At 55.5% G+C, this 20526-nt stretch overlaps 1 protein-coding gene across 1 annotated transcript; it reads right to left on the bottom strand.

Moving 5' to 3' along the window:
• Positions 1-56: 56 nt before the first annotated feature.
• Positions 57-19986, bottom strand: ABCC10 (ATP binding cassette subfamily C member 10). Its single transcript, XM_079932911.1, has 21 exons — positions 19822-19986; positions 15931-17149; positions 14563-14790; positions 13767-13923; positions 13429-13538; positions 11111-11190; positions 10311-10482; positions 8827-8925; positions 8224-8413; positions 7409-7486; positions 7059-7253; positions 6494-6647; positions 6110-6299; positions 3845-4188; positions 3365-3534; positions 2701-2861; positions 2174-2427; positions 1101-1246; positions 906-1003; positions 548-660; positions 57-222 (listed from the first exon to the last, which is right to left on the bottom strand). The coding sequence occupies exons 1-21, from the start codon at positions 19980-19982 to the stop codon at positions 69-71; spliced, it is 4473 nt and encodes a 1490-aa protein (XP_079789037.1). The 5' UTR covers positions 19983-19986; the 3' UTR covers positions 57-68.
• Positions 19987-20526: the final 540 nt, after the last annotated feature.

The following is a 20526-nucleotide window of genomic DNA, read 5'->3' on the forward strand; positions in this document are numbered from 1 at the left end:
CAGGCCCCCCGTACCAGGCAGCAGTGGGTAGCACAGAGGGAGGCCCTGTGGGCAGGGACGCGGGGCCCTCAGGGAGAGGAGCGGGCTCCCTGCTGGCTGCTCTGCAGCAGCTGCTGGAACAGTGAGTGGGGCTGGCTGCGCAGGACGGCGGGGGAGTCCAGCTCCGCCACCCTCCCGGCTTGCAGCACCAACACCCGGTCTGAGTTCAGGATCGTGTTGAGCCTGCGTGGGAGAGGGTGGTCAGCGTGGGGATGGAGGACGACGCCCTAGAGAAAGTTGACCTGCTTTCCCTCCTCTTCTCCTCTGGACAGCACCAGCCTGCCCCACAGGCTTCAGCCCCTGGCTCTGTGCTAGGGGAGGGGCTGCAGGCTCCCTCAGACAATGCGCTACAAAGGGCCTGGGTTGGTGCCTGGAGAACACGGAGCTGAGATTCATGGAGGTTGGAATCTCTGGAGCCCTGACCCCTGGGGTTTCTGAAAGGAAGGGAGGCTATGGGTCCATGACACCTTAGCCCCTGGTTAGATTCTCACTCTGGATGCCTACACACCTGTGGGCGATGGTCAGCACTGTCTTGCTGGCAAAGCGTTTACAGATGGTCTGCTGGAGCAGCTGGTCTGTCTTCTGGTCCACGCTTGCTGTGGCCTCGTCGATACACAAGATCTGGACCATGTGGAGAGGATGAGCAGGGAGGAGGGAGAAGAGGGTCAGCCGTGGCTGCTACATAAGCCCCAGCCCCCGCCTCCTGGTCTGGCGCAGGCCAGCCCACAGCTCCCCACCTCCAGCTCTAAAAGAAACGCTAACTAGGTCCCTTGAGACCTCTCCCAGTCCACTTCCTCACCCCCCACCCCTCACACGTCCCCTGCCTTCTTCCTGGCCCTCTCGAATGTCCCTTCCTCTTGTCTTACCTTGGCATCTGTGAGGAGAGCCCTGGCCAGACACAGCAGCTGCCTCTGCCCCAGAGATAAGCTCCGGCCCCCCTCGCCCAGCTCGCCATCCAGACCACCTGCAAAGCGCAGCATCTTCATCCCTGAGTTCTGAGCCTCCCTCAACCCCCTCCCTGCTCACTCCTGCCACCATGCAGGACAGGACCTAGAACTCACCCATAGACATGATCACCTCACTCAGGTGGCACTGCTCCAGGGCCTGCCACAGGGCCCTGTCCTCGTACAGACCCCGGGGGTCCAGGTTTTCCCGAACACTTCCACTGAACAAAAAGGGCTCCTGGGGGATGATTGCCAGCTGGGATCTGGGGGATGAGGACGGGACAGGACATGGGGGTCTTGGCTGGAGATGTGGCCACTTCTGCTCCCAGCACAGGTTTTAGCTATAGGTCCAGCCCTTCAGAAAAGCTTGGGGATAAGACCTGAACGTAACCCCCGTCCTGTTCCCCGCTTGGTCAGCCATGTACCTAGAACTGTGCCAGTGCTATGAGGAATACCAAAGGAACCAAAGGCCTAGACTCTGCCCTTAAGGAGCTTACATCTCACTGAGGGGCAAAACAGAACAAGCACGAGCTAAACCGTATGGTACTGACTCCCATCATGGGACAGCAGTGGATGGCAAAGAATGACCAGAGGGGACCAAGGAATGACTGGATAGGGGATGCTTCAAGGTTGGAAGCGGGCCTGAAATCGGGTCCTGAGGAGCCATATGGTCAACCTATGGCCACCACAGGTTAGAAGAGAAGGCAGGAAGGCCAGGGCCAGGGCCTGGGATCAGTAATGGGCTTTAGGACAGAGCATCCCTACCTTTTTCCGCATCATGGAACTCAGAAAAAATGATACTAGGGCAACGTGGTTGGGAGGCGTGTTTAGCTCCAGGTGAGACCCCTTGTGGCCAGAGGAAACTGGCCCAGGTCTCCAGCTGTCCCAAGCACCGCCTGCCAAGCCCGAGGTCACAGCACCTGGGAGGCTCTGACTCAGGAGGCAGTGACTGGTGGTCTAGAGCGGAAGGTGTATGCTGGGAAGTACAAGGTGAACCTGGGAAGGTGAAAACCTTAGGACCACAGCTGTGAACCCCGACCTGAGCACTGGCAGCTCACTATCCTCGCCTGCTTGTCCCATCCTCCGTCTCACCTGATCAACCCTGTCTGCCCTGAGTTTATATAAAGCCTTCCTAACTGGGCCTTCCTCTAAGTGCCAGTAGTCTGGTCCCCTCCCTCCCTCCCCCAGACCTGAGCTCGGCCAGCTCCAGCTGGCTGGTGTCCACGCCGTCCAGCAGCACTCGCCCAGAACTGGGTTCTAGCAGCCGAAAGAGCACCAACAACAGGGAAGACTTGCCAGAGCCCGTGCGGCCCACGATGCCCAGCTTCTCTCCAGGCTGCACGTAGAAGGTCACCCCATCCAGGGCATTGGGCAGCCCTGGCCGGTACACCAACACCACATCCTGGAACTCCACGCTCCCCTGGCTCAGCCAGCCAATGCCCAGCTGTTGGGGTCCGTGGGTGGGAGAGGGAGGGAGATGGGTGAGATGGGGAGGAATGAGGAGAGTGGAAGGGAGAGGAATGAGGGATGGATGCCCTGAGAGGAGAGGTGGGGGAAACGAGGAGTGATGGGGGGATGGACACAAAAATCAGGGAGATCACAGGGGACGGTACAGGAGCAGAGAAAAAATGGTGGGGGGCACAAGGAAAGGAACTGGGGCCGTCAGGAGGATCCTTCAGGGTTCTAGCACCCAGGCTGGGGTGAGGGTGCAGGCTACCTGCGGCCGCTGGCCCTGGGGCTCCTGGGGCAGGTCACAGGAGTATTCCTCCAGCCGCTCGACGCTCACCATCATGGCTTCTGTCTGTGTGAAGCTGCTCACCAAGCCGGAGAGCAGGCCCGTCAGGGACAGGGCGTAGGACAGTGACAGGCCCACAAGTCCTGGGGGAAGGGAACACAATTGCCAGGGGAGGCTTGGACGCTGGGATGTGTGTGGGGATGGCTGGGAAGAACGGGTGAACCCTGAGCTGTGGACCGTGGGCATTTAGAGGAAGCTGGCATTGATGCAAGAAGATGCAGGAGCCAGCCCAGGCCCACAGGAGGCTGGCTGCAGCAGAGTGGAAAGGCTACGAGGGAGGACGGGTGGAAGGCAGGTGGGCTAGGGCCAGTTGCTAAGTACTGAGGACGGATGAGCAGGGAGGGGCGGAGATCAGAAGACTTGACTAGTCCCAGATCCACGACCACCAGGGTGAGTGACTCCTCGAGACTCAGTTTCCTCAACTCTAAAATGCGTGGGTGATGAGAATGACAACATATCCTCACAGGGAACCCTGGCTGGGAGGTGAAAATGCTTGGGGCTGTAGGGGCAGTGCAGGGAGAGGTCTGGGGCAGGTGCTGGGAAGAACACACTTCTGAGGTGAGAGTGAAGGGTCCCGGGGCGGCACCTGGGTTGGCGAGGCCCTGCTGGTGCTGCACCAGGGCGATGCCTGCGATGGCGCTGACCACTGCAGCCCCCATTAACTGTAGCCGAATGTCCAGCCACTGCATCGTGGCGCTGGCAGCAAACTGGCACCTCTGGTTTAGCTCCAGGAGTCTCTGGTTCTCCTCCTCAAACCTGGGGGGAGCCACGCCACAGCTGCACGGACCTGCCCAGACGCCCTGCCCGTAGGATGCCTCCTGCTCGGAGCTGACCTGCACGCCCACAGGCTGCACCTCAGTGGTACGGAGGAGCCAATGTGCTCTCTCGTAGGGGTCTGCTCAGCGTCACTCTCCCCCTTTTCTGTTTCTTTCCTCTTCCCCCTATGCCCTCACCCACCCTTCCCTTCTCAGGAGACTGAGACCCGACCCCCTTCTTCTCAGGGGTGCCCCCTCCCCCCAGCACCTCACCCCCCTCGCACTGGTTGGAGGAGGCGGACCTCACACACCTGTAGGTGGTCCCAGTGGCCCGGAGCACAGGGAGGCCCGCCAAGGTGTCAGCCAGGTGGGTGTAGAGAGGAGACAGGGTGAGGCTGCCCAGGCGCCGCAGCTCCCTCGAGGAGGCCCTGTAGTGGCGCTGCACGCGATAGTGGATGAGGCTCAAAGGCGGCAGCAGCAGCAGCAGCCAGGGCAGGCCAGAGCCCAGCACAGCCAGGAGGCCCAGCAGGCCTGCCGCGTTGGCCAGGAGGATGTTGAGGATGAAGGGCAGGCTGTCATCCGCACAGGCCACGTCGGAGGAAAAGCGGTTGAGGACCCGGCCCGTGGGCGTGGAGTCGAAGAAAGTCACCGGCGCCTGGGAGGAGGGGTGTGGGTGGGCCAGGGCAGGGGTCAGCAGAGAAGCCATGGAGGCAGCCCCTGGGGGAGGTGGGCTGGGGGGAAAGGCCCAAGGTAGAGAAGAGGAAAGGAGTAAAGTGTCCCCAGAGTTTGGGGGCACTGAGGCGGGGCTGGAGGAGCTTAGAGGAAGAATACCCCAGGTGGGAAAGAGACAGTCTCTCCCATCCCTCTGGCTAGCGGGGGCCCTGAGAGGCCAGGCGGGCCACCCCTCTACTTCTGTGCTAGGCATGCCTACCCCCCTTTCAAGGGCAGGTAGCTAATCTCTTTCCAGAAGATGGAGTCTTCAGGCCATGAGTGAGACTTAGTTAGACGTTAGGAGGAACATTCTGATTGCCTGTGGCGGGACAGAGTGGTGAGGGCGGCAGTCAAAGTCCACACTGTCCCATGGTCAAGCGCTCAGGCTCCGGAGTCAGACTGCTTCTTGGATTCCAGCCCTGCCACTTACCAGATGTGAGACCCCACGTAAGAGGGCTTCATCTCCTCAAGGCCCCTGTCCCTCATCTCAAAAAGGGGGATAGTAATGAAACTGTACCTCCCGGGGCTGACAGCAGGACTGAAGCCACAGACAGCAGTCAGGAGCTTAGTAGGGTCTGCCTGCCACAGAGCAGGTGCTTGGTAACTGCTAGCTATTCAGACTACTTACTACTGGGAGGTACGGTCTCAAAGACCCTTTCCCTTTCTCTACCTTCCCTGTCCCCCAACTCTCTGCCTTTACTTGGGGATCAGTCCTATCTTAAGGCAGGGCACTAGGTCAAAAGGCTTGCTGAGGGCTTCCCTGGTGGCGCAGTGGTTGAGAGTCTGCCTGTCGATGCAGGGGACATGGGTTCGTGCCCCGGTCTGGGAAGATCCCACATGCCGCGGAGCGGCTGGGCCCGTGAGCCATGGCCGCTGAGCCTGCGCGTCCGGAGCCTGTGCTCCGCAACAGGAGAGAGGCCACAACAGTGAGAGGCCCGAGTACCGCAAAAAAAAAAAAAAAAAGGCTTGCTGAAGCATTTCCTAAAGCCAGCTTATGAGAAATTAATTCCTTCACAGCCTGAAGATGTGGGCAGACAGTGGGCAGCTGCTCCTGGAGAGGCAAGGGAAAGACCCACGTGTCCTGGGTTCACGGCCACAGAACTAGCCTTGCCCAGGTTGCACACACTCTCAGAGCCTGTTTCCTCATCTGTAAAATGAGGATAATAGTACCCACCTCACAGGGTTATAATGAGACCCTAATAAGATAACAGACAAAAAAAGAGCTTCGTAATAATAACAACATCGTTAATAATAATTGTAATTGGGCACTTAGTATATGCCAGGTACTATATCCTAAGCACTTTCGATGTACTGATTAATCCTCATGATGACCTATGGGGCAAGCAACAGACTATATATACACACAGCAACAGGGATGGACCTTAGAAAGACTCTAAATAAACACTGAGAAAAGGAATGTCATTTATGAAACTATGTGCACACAAAACACAGGCATTTTGCAAAAAGCCAAAAAGATACATATTAAACACACCTAGGACGGCTGCTTATCAAGGGAAGGAGAGGAAATGAAAACAGGGTTTGCAGATAAATAGGAATGGATTAATACATAAAATTAAAGAGGGATCTCACGTGAACTAAGGGGTGATTAACTCAGTCCTCTGCGCCGGAAGTAAATCTGAGGAAGATTCTCTTCTCCCCGCTTTATAGATGAGGAAGCTATAGGCCTAAGTAATTGGGTTTGAACCCAGGCAGCTGCTCTGCGCTTGGCCTCTCCAGGTCTCAAGTGCTGCACCCATCTGTGAGGGGCTGTTTTCTCCTGAGGACCAGGAGGGGGGACGGGCCCCTGATGGAGCCCAGGTACCGGAAGGGCCCCCCATGCCACCCCCACCCTCCCATCCCCTCACCATGAGGACTCGACTCAGCAGGCGGCGGTGCAGGGTGGCGGCTGCTCGGAGGGTACCCGCTGCAAAGAGCACTGCCCGGAGAAGGGTGCAGAGGGAGTTGACGCCAGCAATGGTCGCATACACGGTGAGGTAAAAACGGATGTCTGAGGAGCCATTGGGGGCAGCTTTGGGCAGTGGGAACACTGAGGTGCTGGGTGGTGGGGAGGGGGCTGTGGGTAACCAAAAGTGGGGCCACTCAGGGGTCCCTTCCCCACGGCCCCTCCCAACGCCACTGCTCCCCACCCTCCAGGAGACACAGGCCCTGGAACACCAGCCCCCCAACTCACTCCCTGCCTGGCAACCACTCTGAGAGCCCCAGGCCTGCTCCTGGCCCCAGCCACTCACTAGAGGCTTCCGGGGAAGAAGAAGAGCAACTGGGCAGACAGGGGCCCTGCGGAGCCCAGGCTGGTGGGAGCTGGCGCCTCCTGGGAGCTATTCTTGGCTGCCTTCAGCTGAGCGATCCAGTGGGCGAGCCACCAGTCAGCCGAATTCCTGGTTGCTGGGTGGGGATGGGAAGGAGAAAGCTGCCAGACAGCTCATCTTCTTCCTTCTATTCAGACAGCCCCGTTTCCACCCTCCTCTCCAGCCGTCCCCACCTTATGTCCTCCCCAGTGTCCACTTCTTTCCTGGGCCCATCACCCTTCAACTCTGGGGAGAGCGTGATCTTGAATCTGCAGAACGGGAGTCAGCCTTGGGGGCAGATCAGAAGAAGGCTACGGAGCATCCCCGCTCCCCCCGGCTCCCGGTTCCTGGGACCCTCAGAACTGGGGACATGTCTCTAGTTCCAGCTGTCGCCCACACATGGTCGAGTGTCTGGGCTTTGTAGTGATTAGTACAAGGTGATGGATGTGATGGGGACCTAGGCGACAGGGCTGGGGGTGGGATGAAGGCCTGCAGGGTTTACTCCTACCTTGCATGAGGAGCAGAGAGAAGAGGATGGCGAGGGCCAGGCCCCAGCCCACGGCCCTCCAGTATGCACGGTACACGTGGAAGGCCACGGCGCCCTCCTTCTTGCTTTCTTCCTGCAGCAGGCGGCCAGACGTGCTCTCCTCCACCTCCAGCCCCTCCTTTGTTTTCTCTGGGTTCTGTACTGATTGGGCTGTGACTGTGAGAATCAGGGAGGTGGGCGGGGGGGTATTAAGCTTACAGGATGACAGTTGAAAACCTTAGTGTTTTCAGGGGCAGGCAAGCTTCCTAGAAACATCTCCCTACAAGTGTGGTGGCGAAGAGCAGGCTCTTTCCTCTCACCCCGGGCCGTACCTGGGTCAGACTCTTGTCCATCCTCAGCCCAGGCTTTGGGGGCAGCTTGTACCAATGGCAGGATCTCAGAAGGGGGCCCTGGAAGGCAGCAGGGGAGATTAGGAGGGGGCTCTTCTGGGTATATTCTATGCCTTTCTAGACATGTGAGCCAATCCACCTCCCATGCTCTTTGGACCCCCTCCCTGACCTACCCTAGCAGGGCTGTGCCCTGGACCCGCAGACTCTGAGCAGGACCATCAAGTCCATCCCTCTCTGTCTGGAGTCCGATCAGCACAGACAGAAAATGTTCACCCCTGGGAGGAGAGTCACGGCCACCTGTGAGAACCCTGTCCAGAGGCACCTCTCACTACCGCTGGGCTTTCTCCTCATGCTTCCTGGAACTCCTAACCCGCTGGTGGAGCCTCATCTGCTCCTGTTTCTCTCCACTGAACGTGCCAATGGTCATGTCCCTCTGGATAATAATCCACCAGAGTTTCTGTTTATTTGTTTTTAAATAAAATGATTGTTCTAAACCTGACTGCTTTCCTTTCTCCGAGGACATCAAACTGTTTTCTGAGATCCTGGGCCTCTAAGTTCCCAAAGCTCCCAGTCACAAAGCCTGCGTCACAAAGCCACAGGCTCCTTTCCCTCCTGCTCTCTGTTCCTCACACCAGTTTTGTGAAGGCAGAAGAGGGTCTCCCATTAGACAGAAGTATGACGGGGCCCAGATCACACACAGAGGGGGTGGCAGAGTCTGCACTTGACAATCCATCTGTCGCACCCGAGCAGATGGCTCCCTCGCTCAGCCGGGCTCCCACCCTGGTGGCCCACATTACCAGCCTGGATGAGGCGCCCGGCCTCCATCAGCAGCACCACGTCAGCCCTCTCCAGGTACTCGGTGCGGTGGGTGCACAGCAGCCGCGTGGTGTGGCTCAGCACTCCCAGGATGCACCTGTGCAGCAGGTGGTTGGCCACGTCCGCATCCACGGCGGCCAGAGGGTCATCAAGGAGATAGAGCTCCTTCTCCTAGGGAGAGGTGGGGGCATCATGGATATCAAGTCCTCTGGCCAGAACCCAGACCTCTCCTAGGACGTGATCTTGAGGCCATCCCGGAATATGGTTGAGAGGAACTCTGGGGCTACAGCAGTAAAGAAGGTGGTGAGACCAGAGGGTGGACTTCCCTCCAGTTATGCAAGGCCAGTGCCCCAGGGCCAGTGTTCAGCTTTGCTGGGTCCCAGTGCCTCAAGCCACATAATGCTTTTTAAAGAGCCTTTAATTCTGCCTTCAATCTACAAAAGGGGGCTGGGATGGCCAAGGGACCAACACCTTAGGAGTATGCAGGGGAGAGGGAAGAAACCGGATGCCTATGAAAATATCCCCACACTGCCCCCTCCCCAGCGAAGCTCCCGAGGCTCCGGGCTCCCCCATCTTCAACTTACCTGGTAGACGGCACGAGCAAGGGCAATCCGGGCCCGCTGTCCTCCGCTGAGGGTCACACCCTTCTCCCCCACCTCTGTCTGGTCCCCAGCAGGCAGGATCTGACAGGACAGGCACCGCAGTGTTGGTCAGCGAGCCCCCCAATACTTTCCACCCCATTTCCTATCCCTCTGTAGGGAAGAGATGGAGGGGGTCAGAGAGCCAGGGAACTTGAGGAGACTGGACTTGACTTTGGGGTATGTGAGCCAGAGGGGACAAACCACAACTCCAACAAAAAAGAGCATTTGTTGAACACGTTTTTCTTCTTTTTTTTTCTTGAGGAATTTTTAATAAGCTTTCCTTTTTTTGTTTTTTGTTTTTCTGGCTGCGCCACGCAGCATGCTGAATCTTAGTTCCCCAACCTGGGATCGAACCCGTGGCTCCTGCAGTGGAAGCGCGGAGTCTTAACAACTGGACTGCCAGGGAAGTCCCCTGTTGAACACTTTCTATGTGCTGAGCACATTACAGGCATCATCTCATCTGACCCCCACGGAAACCTTATGAAGTTGACGTTATTTCATTTTCACAGATGAGACCAAAGTTCAGAGTAAGTACCCTGCCCAAGGTCATTCCACAGCTAGCAAAGGGCAGGACACGAATGTAGATCCTTAACCACTCTGTCACACTCACTACCCTGCCTTTTCAACAGGCAAGGATGAAGATGGCCAAATTCAAAGTGAAACTTTCCTAGGTTTTTAGAGAAGGAAGGTATCCCGAGCCTTGGAAGAGGTATCCTGTGGCCTTGGGAGAGGTCTCCTTAGCTAAGGGGTCCCCATACCAGAGGAAGCACCTGTGGTCGACCAGATGGTGGCTCCCCTGAGGGAAAAGCTTTGTGATTCATTTTTCTTAGTACCCAGAACAGCTCCCTGTACCCAGGAGGCATTTGGGAAATGCCTGATGTAGAAACAAATGATAAGTGGACATAAGATGCTCCATGGTTGGAGTCAAAGGTCCTCCTTTCCAGGGAAGTTCCACATCTACCTGGACAGGGTTGTGCTGATGACAGTCCTGCAGGGGATATGGGGGTTGGGTGGGAAAGTCACGGGAGAAAGCTGGACTCTCATCCCCCTTAAATTTAGCATTCTGGATGTGGGGGGTCTGATGGGCTTGCCAGACTTCTCTAGAATAACCTTGACTCTTCCAGTGGGAGGTGGGAGAAGGCCTCTTGAATCAGATCATTAGCCAGATGTACAGAGAGCTAAGCCTCATAGGAAACCCTCCCCTAGTCCCAAAGGCTGCAGGGTTCCCTCGGCTGCTGTGTGGAACACCCAGTCTCCCCCCCACCCCCACCCAGGCCCTGTGCAGAAGCTGGACACTCTGGGAGGATCAAAGCCTGATGGCCAGTCCTGGGTAAATGATGCCTGAGTACAAGCAACCCCTTCCCAGAGAAGCAAGTCTCTGACCTGCGGTGTTAGGGACGCGGGGAAGCGGGCGGCCAGGCACTCACGCTGAGGTCATCGTTGAGGGCACAGGCTTCCAGCACTTCCTTGTACAGCTGGGCATCAAACGTCTTCCCAAAGAGGATGTTGTCTCGGATGGTGGCAAACTGAATCCAGGGTTCCTGGGTGGCCAGGCCAAAGCCTTTGGACAGCCTCCACACTGCCACCCGCCCCCGCAGCCTGCAGAGAGCCAGGCCAGCAGCATGGGAGGCTGGCGCCCCGCTGGTCCCCTTTCTGCCCAGCCCCTGCCTCTCAGAAGCCTCTCCAGATTGCTGTCTTTTACACGGGGTCCCGCTCCATGTCACATGGCTCTCTAGATGGGCAGCCACTGAGGTCGAGGGATCCTAATGAGGCTGGAGGCTCACTCTGGACGGGGAAGGGAAGAAATTGCTCTTCGGCTGCAGCCAAGCAGCTGTCATATGTCGATGTGCTCAGAAGAGAGTGTGGCCACCACCCTGCACTCATTCATTCTCACCATGAAATAAGAAGGCCCTCCCTCACACCTCTGCTCCTCTCTGGATCCCTCCCGTGCACAAGCACACTTTCTGAAAGAGTAGCTGATGCCGGCTGTTTCCATTTATTTCTTCACTCACTATTACAGCACTTCTAACACTCTGTGGTGATGGTTTTGAGAACCCACTTTCACTTCCTTCCCCTTTACAGACTGAAAACTCTCCCAAGAAAGGGACCATGTCTTGCTCATCCTGGCATCCTGTGGCCTCTAAAAAGGTGTCCACCATGTAGCAGGGGCCAGGAAAGTGCTGACGAAGGGCAGAGCTGAGGACACAGGGCGCTGGAAGTTGCTTACCTGTGCAGCTCTCCCGCGATGGCAGCCAGCAGTGAGCTCTTCCCGCAGCCCACCTTCCCCACGATGCCCACCAGCATACCCTGCAAGGAAGCCACACAAGTGTCAGGTCTCCCTCCTGAGGCCCTGGGATAGCAATCATCCCATGGAGGCTTCTCTCTAGGGAAAGAATTCTCCACCCCACAGGCTGAGCTGTGCCTCAGTGACAGATGCCGTGTGGCCCCAGGGGAGTAGGGTGTTTTATTCTCCACTCAGAGAAGCATCAGTTTCACTGTGTGAAGGGCCTTTGGAGAGCAGCAGTGTGCCAGAGAGCACGGGAGGAAAACTGCCTGAGAACTTCCAAGGAAAGGTCTGAGGCAGGCGACCCAGGATGGGGTGAGGGGAAGGAAGGACTCCAGGCTTTGGGGCCCGGATGCTGGGCTGGCTAACTCCACCTGCAGCTAGATTTCTTTTTTTTTCTTTTTTATAATAAGTTTATTTATATATTTTTGGCTGCGTTGGGTCTTCATCGCTGTGCTTGCGCCTTCTCTAGTTGCGGTGAGAGGGGGCTACTCTTCGTTGTGCTGTGCGGGCTTCTCATTGCGGTGTCTTCTCTTGTTGCGGAGCATGGGCTCTAGGCGTGCGGGCTTCTGTAGTTGTGGCTCACAGGCTCAGTAGTTGTGGCTCGCGGGCTGTAGAGAGCAGGCTCAGTAGTTGTGGTGCACGGGCTTAGTTGCTCCGCCACATGCGGGATCTTCCTGGACCAGGGCTCGAACCTGTGTCCCCTGCACTGGCAGGCAGAGTCTTAGCCACTGCGCCATCTGGGAAGTCCCTGCAGCTAGATTTCTAATAGCTCAGGGCAAAAACAATGTTTTGCACAGGTACCCATTTCTGTGATTTGCAGTTTAAAATTCTCTGTGCTCCCTTCCTTGCTTAGTTGTAACATACATTCATGGAGCTATACTCTTTGTACACAATGGAAAAAAATTCCTTCCACAGAAACAGGTGGGGGCTTCCCTGGTGGTGCAGTGGTTGAGAGTCTGCCTGCCGATGCAGGGGACGCGGGTTCGTACCCCGGTCCGGGAAGATCCCACGTGCCGTGGAGCGGCTGGGCCTGTGAGCCATGTGCCGCTGAGCCTACGCGTCCGGAGCCTGTGCTCCGCAACGGGAGAGGCCACAACAGTGAGAGGCCCGTGTACCGCAAAAAAAAAAAAAAAAGAAACAGGTGGGGCTCCTAGCAGCTCTGTCTGTGATGTCCCACACTGCCAGCCAGGGTTAGCCTATCTTCGAGTGGACACCAGACCAACTGACCCTTCCCTGGGAAGCCTCCCTCTTTCTGGCTGTGGCCTGTAAGTGGAAGGGCTCTCTGCAGTCTTCTGCTCGTGGAGAGCAGGTCCACAGAGAGAGAAGAATGAGGCAGATACAGAAAGAGAAGCAGACGGAAGGAGCTGCTCGGCGAGTCGAGGCCTGGCTCTGGGCTGCTGCTGAGATCTGCCCACGTGCTTGCCTGTGGATCCCGCAATTCATCTCTATATCCTTCTTACAAATTCTTGTTGGCTTAAGCTAGCTCCAGTGGGTTTCTATGACTTATATCCAAAAAAGCCCCAACTGACACATTAGTAAAATTCCTTTCAAAAATTCCAGCCTTGTCTTGCCTGAACTAAGAGGAAAAACAAAACATTCAGCGCAAGCCAGAAACATGAGCCAAATGCGGCAGAGGCAGTTCAGGCTCCACTGGAGGACGCTGGGTTGAGCTGTGGGGCAAAGGGTTGGACACGGGTCAGGGGAGAGTGAAAACTCAGGACTCGGTGAAGAGGAGTTGCCGTCCTGCCAGGAATGTTCTTTCAAGTGCTTCTTTGATGATGTATGCCAGAGTGTGAGTCACAGGGTGTGATTCCTTTTCACCAGGCTAAATAGAGGATTATCTATACCATTTTCAAAATCCTTCTGAGCAGATGCTGCTGGGCCTCTCCCGGAGGTCCCTACCCCGGGGAAGATGCTGGATAAGTTCTGGAGTCTGTTCTGAACTCAACAGCCCCTGAGGGACACGGAGAGAAAAATGCAATTGTTGGACTGGACTGGGTAGATGTGAATGGTCTGGTGACCAGGGAGAGATGTGACTGCTCTGAAGTGGTTGTGTGTTAGAAAACTGACATTCAGAGATAAGGTATCATCTCCTCTCCAATGAGAACCTGCTCACCAAAACCTCTCTGGTCCTTCCCTCAGTAATTAGAGCCACTGGGCCATCTTGCTATGATTGGCTCTGTCCTTGTTTATCCGTCACTGAGCTTGCATGTCCCTCGTCAGTCCGGGGATTCTACTAGGGTGTCTGACCAACCAACCTTCTTCACTTCGAGGTGACTGATGAAGGTGTCCTGGCTGGTTCCAACTGGGTCCCAGGAGAAGAGGGCTTCATGTAGCTCCAAGGCTGTAGATGGCTCTGTCGGAGGATCTGAACAAGGAAGAAGCCACTCAGCTTGGGCTTCTAATCCGCAATCTACCCGCCCAGGGCTAATTCAGCCTCAGTCTTGGTCTGAGGATTCTCCCCCAGGAAATGGCCACCTGTCCCGCCTAAATTCTGCTGCCTCTGGCTCCTCTTGGCAGCATCTGTGTACAGCAACCAAGGGGCTACAGTTCCCTCCTCCCCTGTGCCAGGTTCTGCCCTCCAGCTTCCCCTTACCTGGGCTGTAGCAGGCCTGGGGGTTGTGGTTGGGAAGGTCGAGGAAACGCTGGATCCGGTCCAGGGACACTTTGGCCTCCAGGAGGCCATTGATCACCCAAGGGAAGTTGTTGAGGGGAAGAATAAGCATGTGCACCAGTGCCAGGGCCGTGAACACCTAAGTGGGGTCGAAGGTGGGGGGAAGGGTTGGAGCATCACCTGAAGCTTGGGAATTATCTGAAGGCCTGCTCTATGGGTGGCCCTGCAGACAGGTCTGTGGAGGGGAAAACAGTGCAGCAGCAAAACTGAGGAGCTTGCTGGACAATCTTGGGTTAGAGGTGGCAGAGGTGGCCAGTCCAAGAATCCCAGAAATTCCAGATACTCCTCCAGGGATCCAGGTTGCTCCCTGATAAGCACACACACCTAGCTCACTCTGAGACCTTCTCAGAATTTCCAAGTACAACATCACCTGGCTATACCCAGCACTGGATCCACCCTGCACTGGATCATGAACTTTTCCTCCAAGGCCATCAGAATGAGGATAAGGGGACCTAACCAGAAGTAGGACAGAAAGAGGAGAGGAAAGAAAGGAATTCCTTCGCAGAGGGAAGGGTTACATATCCGAGGCTCCAGATGAAAGGTCCCTTCAGAGAATTTCTCCTTGGTTGGGAAAGGATAAGGCAGCCAGGGACCCTCCATCCCTCCTTCCCAGCCAGCACTGAGGGCCCCAGTCCACCCCTCACTCCACTGCAGTCTCCTTGCTGCTGCTTCTCTCCCATGCATTCCTACAGCCGTCCCCTCCCCTCCTGGTCCTCACCTTGGTGGCAGTGAGCTGGTGCCCCATGAGGACGTAGGTGATGAAGATGACGATGGAGATGACGACTGGCAGGGCAGCCCACAGGTACACACAGGCTGCATCCAGGTACTTGATGACCCAGAGTCGCCCCAGCTCTTGAGCTCGGCAGGCCTCTACACGGGCCCCCAGCGCCTGCTCCCACCCGAAGAACTTGATGACACGAATGCCACTCAGCAGCTCTGTCACGAGCTAGGGGTGGGGACAAGAGAGCAGTACAAAGTGGAGACACTGCTCACGTGTGTTCTCCTCTGCTCAGTCTCCCCCAGGATCCTGGCACAAGATGTCAGGTATTCTGAGCCCCCATATGCTCCAGCTGGGGGCAGGCTGGAGCTGGAATCCTCCCACCTTCCTAGATGAAGCGGCGGAAAGTAAAGGGGGGGTCAGGTGGTATGGGAACTATTTCTATCGGAGTATACAGGTGTAGGAGGGCACACCACAGCCCAGAGTCAGGCAGATGACAGGGCCAGGCAAGACAGGCAAGGGCCAGAGGAACTCCTTGAATCCTAACATTCAAACATCCCCAGCCTGCAAGCCAGGGAGGCACTGGGAGCCTTCCCAGGTGGCCCCGGAGACTAGTCAATAGCTGTCATGGGTAGGGGGAAAGGCCTCATGCCATAACCAGCTTTCAGAGACACCACCCTCCCCATTAGCACTCGGAGCTACTGCAGTAAGAGGTTGACAACCACGCTGTATGGATTCCCTAAGCCCATCATCCCCTCTGGAAAGGTACTACAATCACTGCACAACCCAGAACGACTCAGCCAGACCCTCACACCTAGAGTTGGCCCAGGCAGGAGAGAGACCTACTCCTTTCCCCACAGCCCACCCCTAAGAGGTAGCTGGGGTGCTCCTAGGCCTCTTCACATGCGGTTGTGGGGTGCTCTGTGCCTGAGATGAGGAGGTGGGAGATTGGGTCCTGGCTCTAACACTAAAATCCCATTTGGCCCCAGACAAGTTACCTCCTACCTCCTAGGGTTGCTCTTAGGGCTGCACGAGCTAATACTATAATATTCCTAACAGGCTACACTTACTTAGTGCTTACTTTGGGACTGGTACTTGCCAAGCAGTATCTCATACGATCCTCCAACTATGTTATGAGGCAAGCTATTATTATCCTCGTTTTACAGATGAGGAAACGAAGTCCCAAAGAGGTTAAGTGACTTGTCTGAAGTGATTAAACTAGTAAGTGGTAGAGTTGGGATGTGAACCCATGTCTGTCTTTCTCCAGTCTGAGCTCTCAACTTCTAGATCACACTCACTCTCTCAGGCACAGTGCATGGGAGGACCTGGGGACTCTGGATAACTGAGGGACCCCAAACGGCCCCTCACCTTAACCCGTGCATCCTTGTGCTGTAGCATCTCCTGGTTGCTGGCCATGATTCGGGTGGCAATCACTTTGTTGACGGGAACCAGCAGCAGTGCCAGGATCAGACCACCCACGAAGGCCACATCCACCTGCTGATGCAGCAGGTAGAGGGTAATGGCCAGCTGCAGGGGCAGGCCCCAGGCCTCATGGAAGCTCCCAGCAAAGTTGAGCAGCCGCTCAGAGTCGGTGCCTAGTAGGTTCAGGATCTCCCCAGTGGGAGGGCGTCCGGGCCCCAGCTGTAAAGCCTTTCGGTACAAGATGTTCAGCACAGCCCCCCGTGCCTGAAGTGTCACCTTCCGCACCTCATACCCATACTGATTCTGCAGCACAGCGCCCAGAACGGCCCCACCGGCCAGCCCCAGGGCATAGAGCAGGCCATTGCTTAGTGGCTCCTGCCCCTCCTCCAGGAAGCCCACCAGTAGGGACAGTAGCAAGGGTCCTGAGAATCCCAGCATGGTTCCCACCAGCTTCAGCAGTCCAAGTGCCAGGTAGCGCTGCCCCAAGGCCCCATACAGGGCCCTCCACATTCGGGTCCCCTCCTGCCATTGTGCCTGGAAGACACGGGCTAGGTAGGTTGGGTGCAGCCTGTCGGGGAGGCGGCAAGTGTCCTGGGGCTGCCGGAGCTCTCCACGGGCCCCACGGGCCAGCAATGGTGCCAGCCAGGCATAGGAAAAGCGTGATAGCCAGCTCTCCCCATCTTCAGCTACCTCGGGTTCCTGTCCCTCAGAAAGAAGGGGCTCCTGGGCCCAGGGTTCCTGTGGCCGCCCAGGGACTGCCCAGCCCAGTCCATAGGCCAAGAGTGCAGCCAGCTGCAGGATGAGAAGGCATAGGCGGGAGAGGGGCCCTGGGAGAAGTGGAGGCAGAAGTGTGCCTCGCTGGCAGTGCCATAGCAGGGTCAGCACTAGGGCTGGGGCTGGCAGGAAGGCAGTCAGAGTCAAGGCCAAGGGCCCCCGGGAGCAGCCATGAGGGGAGTGAGCCAACACCCACAGGGCCAGGCTGTGGCTGATCCAGGCCACAGCTGCCACGCCCCCGGCCAGCACCTCTAGCCCTATGGGCCCTGGGCCTGCCCCCGGTGGCAAAACGACTGGAAAGAGGTCTAGCAGTGGAAAAATGGAGAGCAGGAAGGAGGCTGCAAGTCGGACCCGCCAGCCAGGACTGCAGCGCGGGATGTAACCTGGATTCCTGGGGACAAGGGGGAAAAGAGAAAAGGAGGCATATCGCGGCTGACTCAGGGTCCAGACATACCTCCAGTAACTCACTTACCTAGAGGGAATCAACTCACTTTCCTGCCTGTGTACTTTATTTCCATCCCATTTTACTCTGGAACTCAGGTCTTTTCTCCCAGGAAATCTTCCTGGATTAACCTAACCCATTTTTCTAATCTACCTATACCATTTCTTGTCATTCTTTTGCCACAGAAATAAAAAATTCTGAGTTAATGTTGTACGGAACATGAAGACCTCAATTACAAAAAACACCAAAGAACAAACAAAAAAACCCCCCAAAACCTGAATTTTCTTACAGATAACAACTAAGAGATGAGTTTTCATTTTTACAAAAGTATCTACATAGAATAACCCTTAAATTCATCCGAAGCACTATTAGATGGATAAAAATTTGACTTACATACAGCTTCTATACACTAACACTATAGCCTAAATTTTCTGAAGCCTCAGAATATTCTACTCTCTGTTTCTCCAATGGCTGTAGAAGATGGTGTGGATCATTTTTGTGACTCCATTAGCTGAAGAAAAACCTCTTTTCAGTTTTGTTTGTATCATCTTGGCTTGCAAAAAGCGTTTTTAATAAACAAAAGGGTTATCTGCCTGCATTAAAAATCAAGTACCGGGGGGCTTCCCTAGTGGCGCAGTGGTTAAGAATCCACCTGCCCATGCAGGGGACACGGGTTCGAGCCCTGCTCTGGGAAGATCCCACATGCCGCGGAGCAACTAAGCCCATGCACCACAACTACTGAGCCTGTGTTCTAGAGCCTGCGAGCCACAACTACTGAGTCCGCGTGCCACAACTACTGAAGCCCGCGCGCCTAGAGCCTGTGCTCCGCGACAAGAGAAGCCACTGCAATGAGAAGCCCGCGCACCACAACAAAGAGTAGACCCTGCTTTCCGCAATTAGAGAAAGCCTGCGCGCAGCAATGAAGACCCAATGCAGCCAAAAATTAATTAATTAATTTTTTAAAAACTCAAGTGCAGGAAAACACACCTGCAACAGTACATATCAGAACACCTTGAAGGTTCATATAAGAAGAGGTTCATATAAAAACACATAAATCTGTATTCCCTTTGTTATTGGTAGGGCTGGGTTACTGAAAATTTTAATTGTAGGTTAAAATGTTTTGGGTTTCTTTTAAAAAATTCAGTGATCACAGTTATATGGAGGGGTTTACATTCAGATAAAAGTCAACCTTTAATAATTCTTTTTTCTAAGATGTGGGGACAGAAGAACATTGTGAGCCCTTGGAGGCTGGTACACTGGCTCCAAGCTGGCCATTAACCAGTCTTATGAACTCAGGCAAGACTCTTTCCTTCTCTGCATCTCATTTTCCTCATCAGCACAGTGAGCAGTGAGGAGTCTGGACCCAAAGCCCTCTGAGGTCCTTTCCTGTCTGAGACTCTGGATCTCTCTAAACCTTTTCAGCAACTTGCAAAAATCTGTTAAATGAAGTGAGATAACCACAATTTCTGTGGATTACATGTTGGTCTTTCTTGCCTTCTCCTTACACTGTGAGTTCCCAAAGGACTAGGCCAACTTTTTTTTTTTTTTTCCGGTACTCGGGCCTCTCACTGCTGTGGCCTCTCCCCTTGCGGAGCACAGGCTCTGGATGCGCTGGCTCAGCGGCCATGGCTCACGGGCCCAGCCGCTCCGCGGCATGTGGGATCCTCCCGGACTGGGGCACGAACCCGTGTCCCCTGCATCGGCAGGCGGACTCTCAACGACTGCACCACCAGGGAAGCCCTAGGCCAACTTTTAAAAGATACTCCTCTGAGCACAGATAATCCTTCTGAGTTAGTCAGTGTCACTCTGTGCTGACTGACTAACCCTCTCCAGACTTTTGTCTCTGCATAAGAGACAAATCAGGATTACTCCCAGACCAAGCAATTCTGAAGCCTCTCCTACACAAGGAAGGGATTCATCATCCTCTAACTCATCTTAGGTAAGGACATAGTCTGTCCATTGGACTAGGGACTCCCAAAGACAGACCAGACATTCCTCCTGCCTTATCAGTAGCCAGAGTGAGATTAACTTTAGCCATATCTAGACATACAGGAACTAAGTACAAAATCAAGGTGAGTTTAGCACCTACACCTTATAGCCCCAAATTCAGGAAGGATTAAGGTTCTGATTTTGCTCTTCTCTTCTACCGACTGCTTCCTCTCCAACGAGTACATATGCTTTTCTTAGCCTAGAAACACTGAGGTTTCCTAGATGGAAGTGGTGAGAAACTGGTCCAACATCTTCGGCACACGTTAACCTTTTTGGTTTAAAAACATTGCTCACCCACTTTTGCCTCCAATTCGTGACAACTGTGTTTGCGCATCTGAAAATCTACAAAAGTGATGATTTCTACCATGCATCAGGCCTTTAAAAATGTGCCAAGCACTGCACTATATGCTTAAATGCATTATCTAAGTTAAATCTCCCGACAATGTTATGAGGCTCAGGGAAGCCAGGTAACTTGCCCCAAACAGCCACAATGCTGCAGAGTGGTTATGCCCACATTTTATTCTACTTTTGCCCCCTACTCCAGAGATCTCACTATTTCGGTTACACTTCCGCGGAGATGTGGGTTTCGAGTGAGGTCTGCAAGAACACAAGGACAGATCTCTTGCACCCACCTCGGGTTGCCCCAGTGGCAGGCACTGAGCACAGCGAGGAGCGCGTGGGGCAGGGCGCTGAGCACCAGCTGGGTGAAGCAGTGGCCGGTGGTGTCCCCTTCCCACACAGGGAGAGGCTGCGACACGCTGGTGCCGCACAACTGGGCCAGGAACCGCTCCATGGAGGCCTCACCTGAGAGGAAAGCAGAGGGTGGAGGGAGGGAAGGACCCTCCCAGAGAGAGGGGAATCCGCGTTCCCAAGTGCTAGGCGCAGGCAGGCAGCAGGCACCCGAGGGGGCGGGACGCTGACCAGGAAGCGGGGATGGAGCAGAGTGACAGCGCGTCCCCTGCCGGACCTCCCCGCCTTCAACCCCGCCCACAAAGCGGGACCTTCCCTTGCTGCCGCCCCGAAACCAGACACCGCCCGTTCTTGCGTTACCTCAGCGGTAGAAAGAGAGTTGGCTTGGCTCCCAGGAGCAGGCGGCTTTCTGGACTGGTCACCTGGCCGGGCTCCGCTTTTCCCACTCCCTGCGTCCCCGCCCCCAGAGATCTGGAACCTATCACCTGAAGAAGCTGTTTTTCCACCGGATCCCGAGATCCTCAGCACTGGTGGGAGCAAAAGAGCGTGCTGCCGGCTTGGGACCCTGACCAGGCTCGCATGGCACCCCCTAGAGGCGGGATGACCTCCCAAATTTTGCAGGGCTTCTGTGCGCCTGCGCATCTCTC

This window comes from Stenella coeruleoalba, assembly GCF_951394435.1.
Source record: "Stenella coeruleoalba genome assembly, chromosome: 10".
Lineage (NCBI taxonomy): Eukaryota > Metazoa > Chordata > Mammalia > Artiodactyla > Delphinidae > Stenella > Stenella coeruleoalba.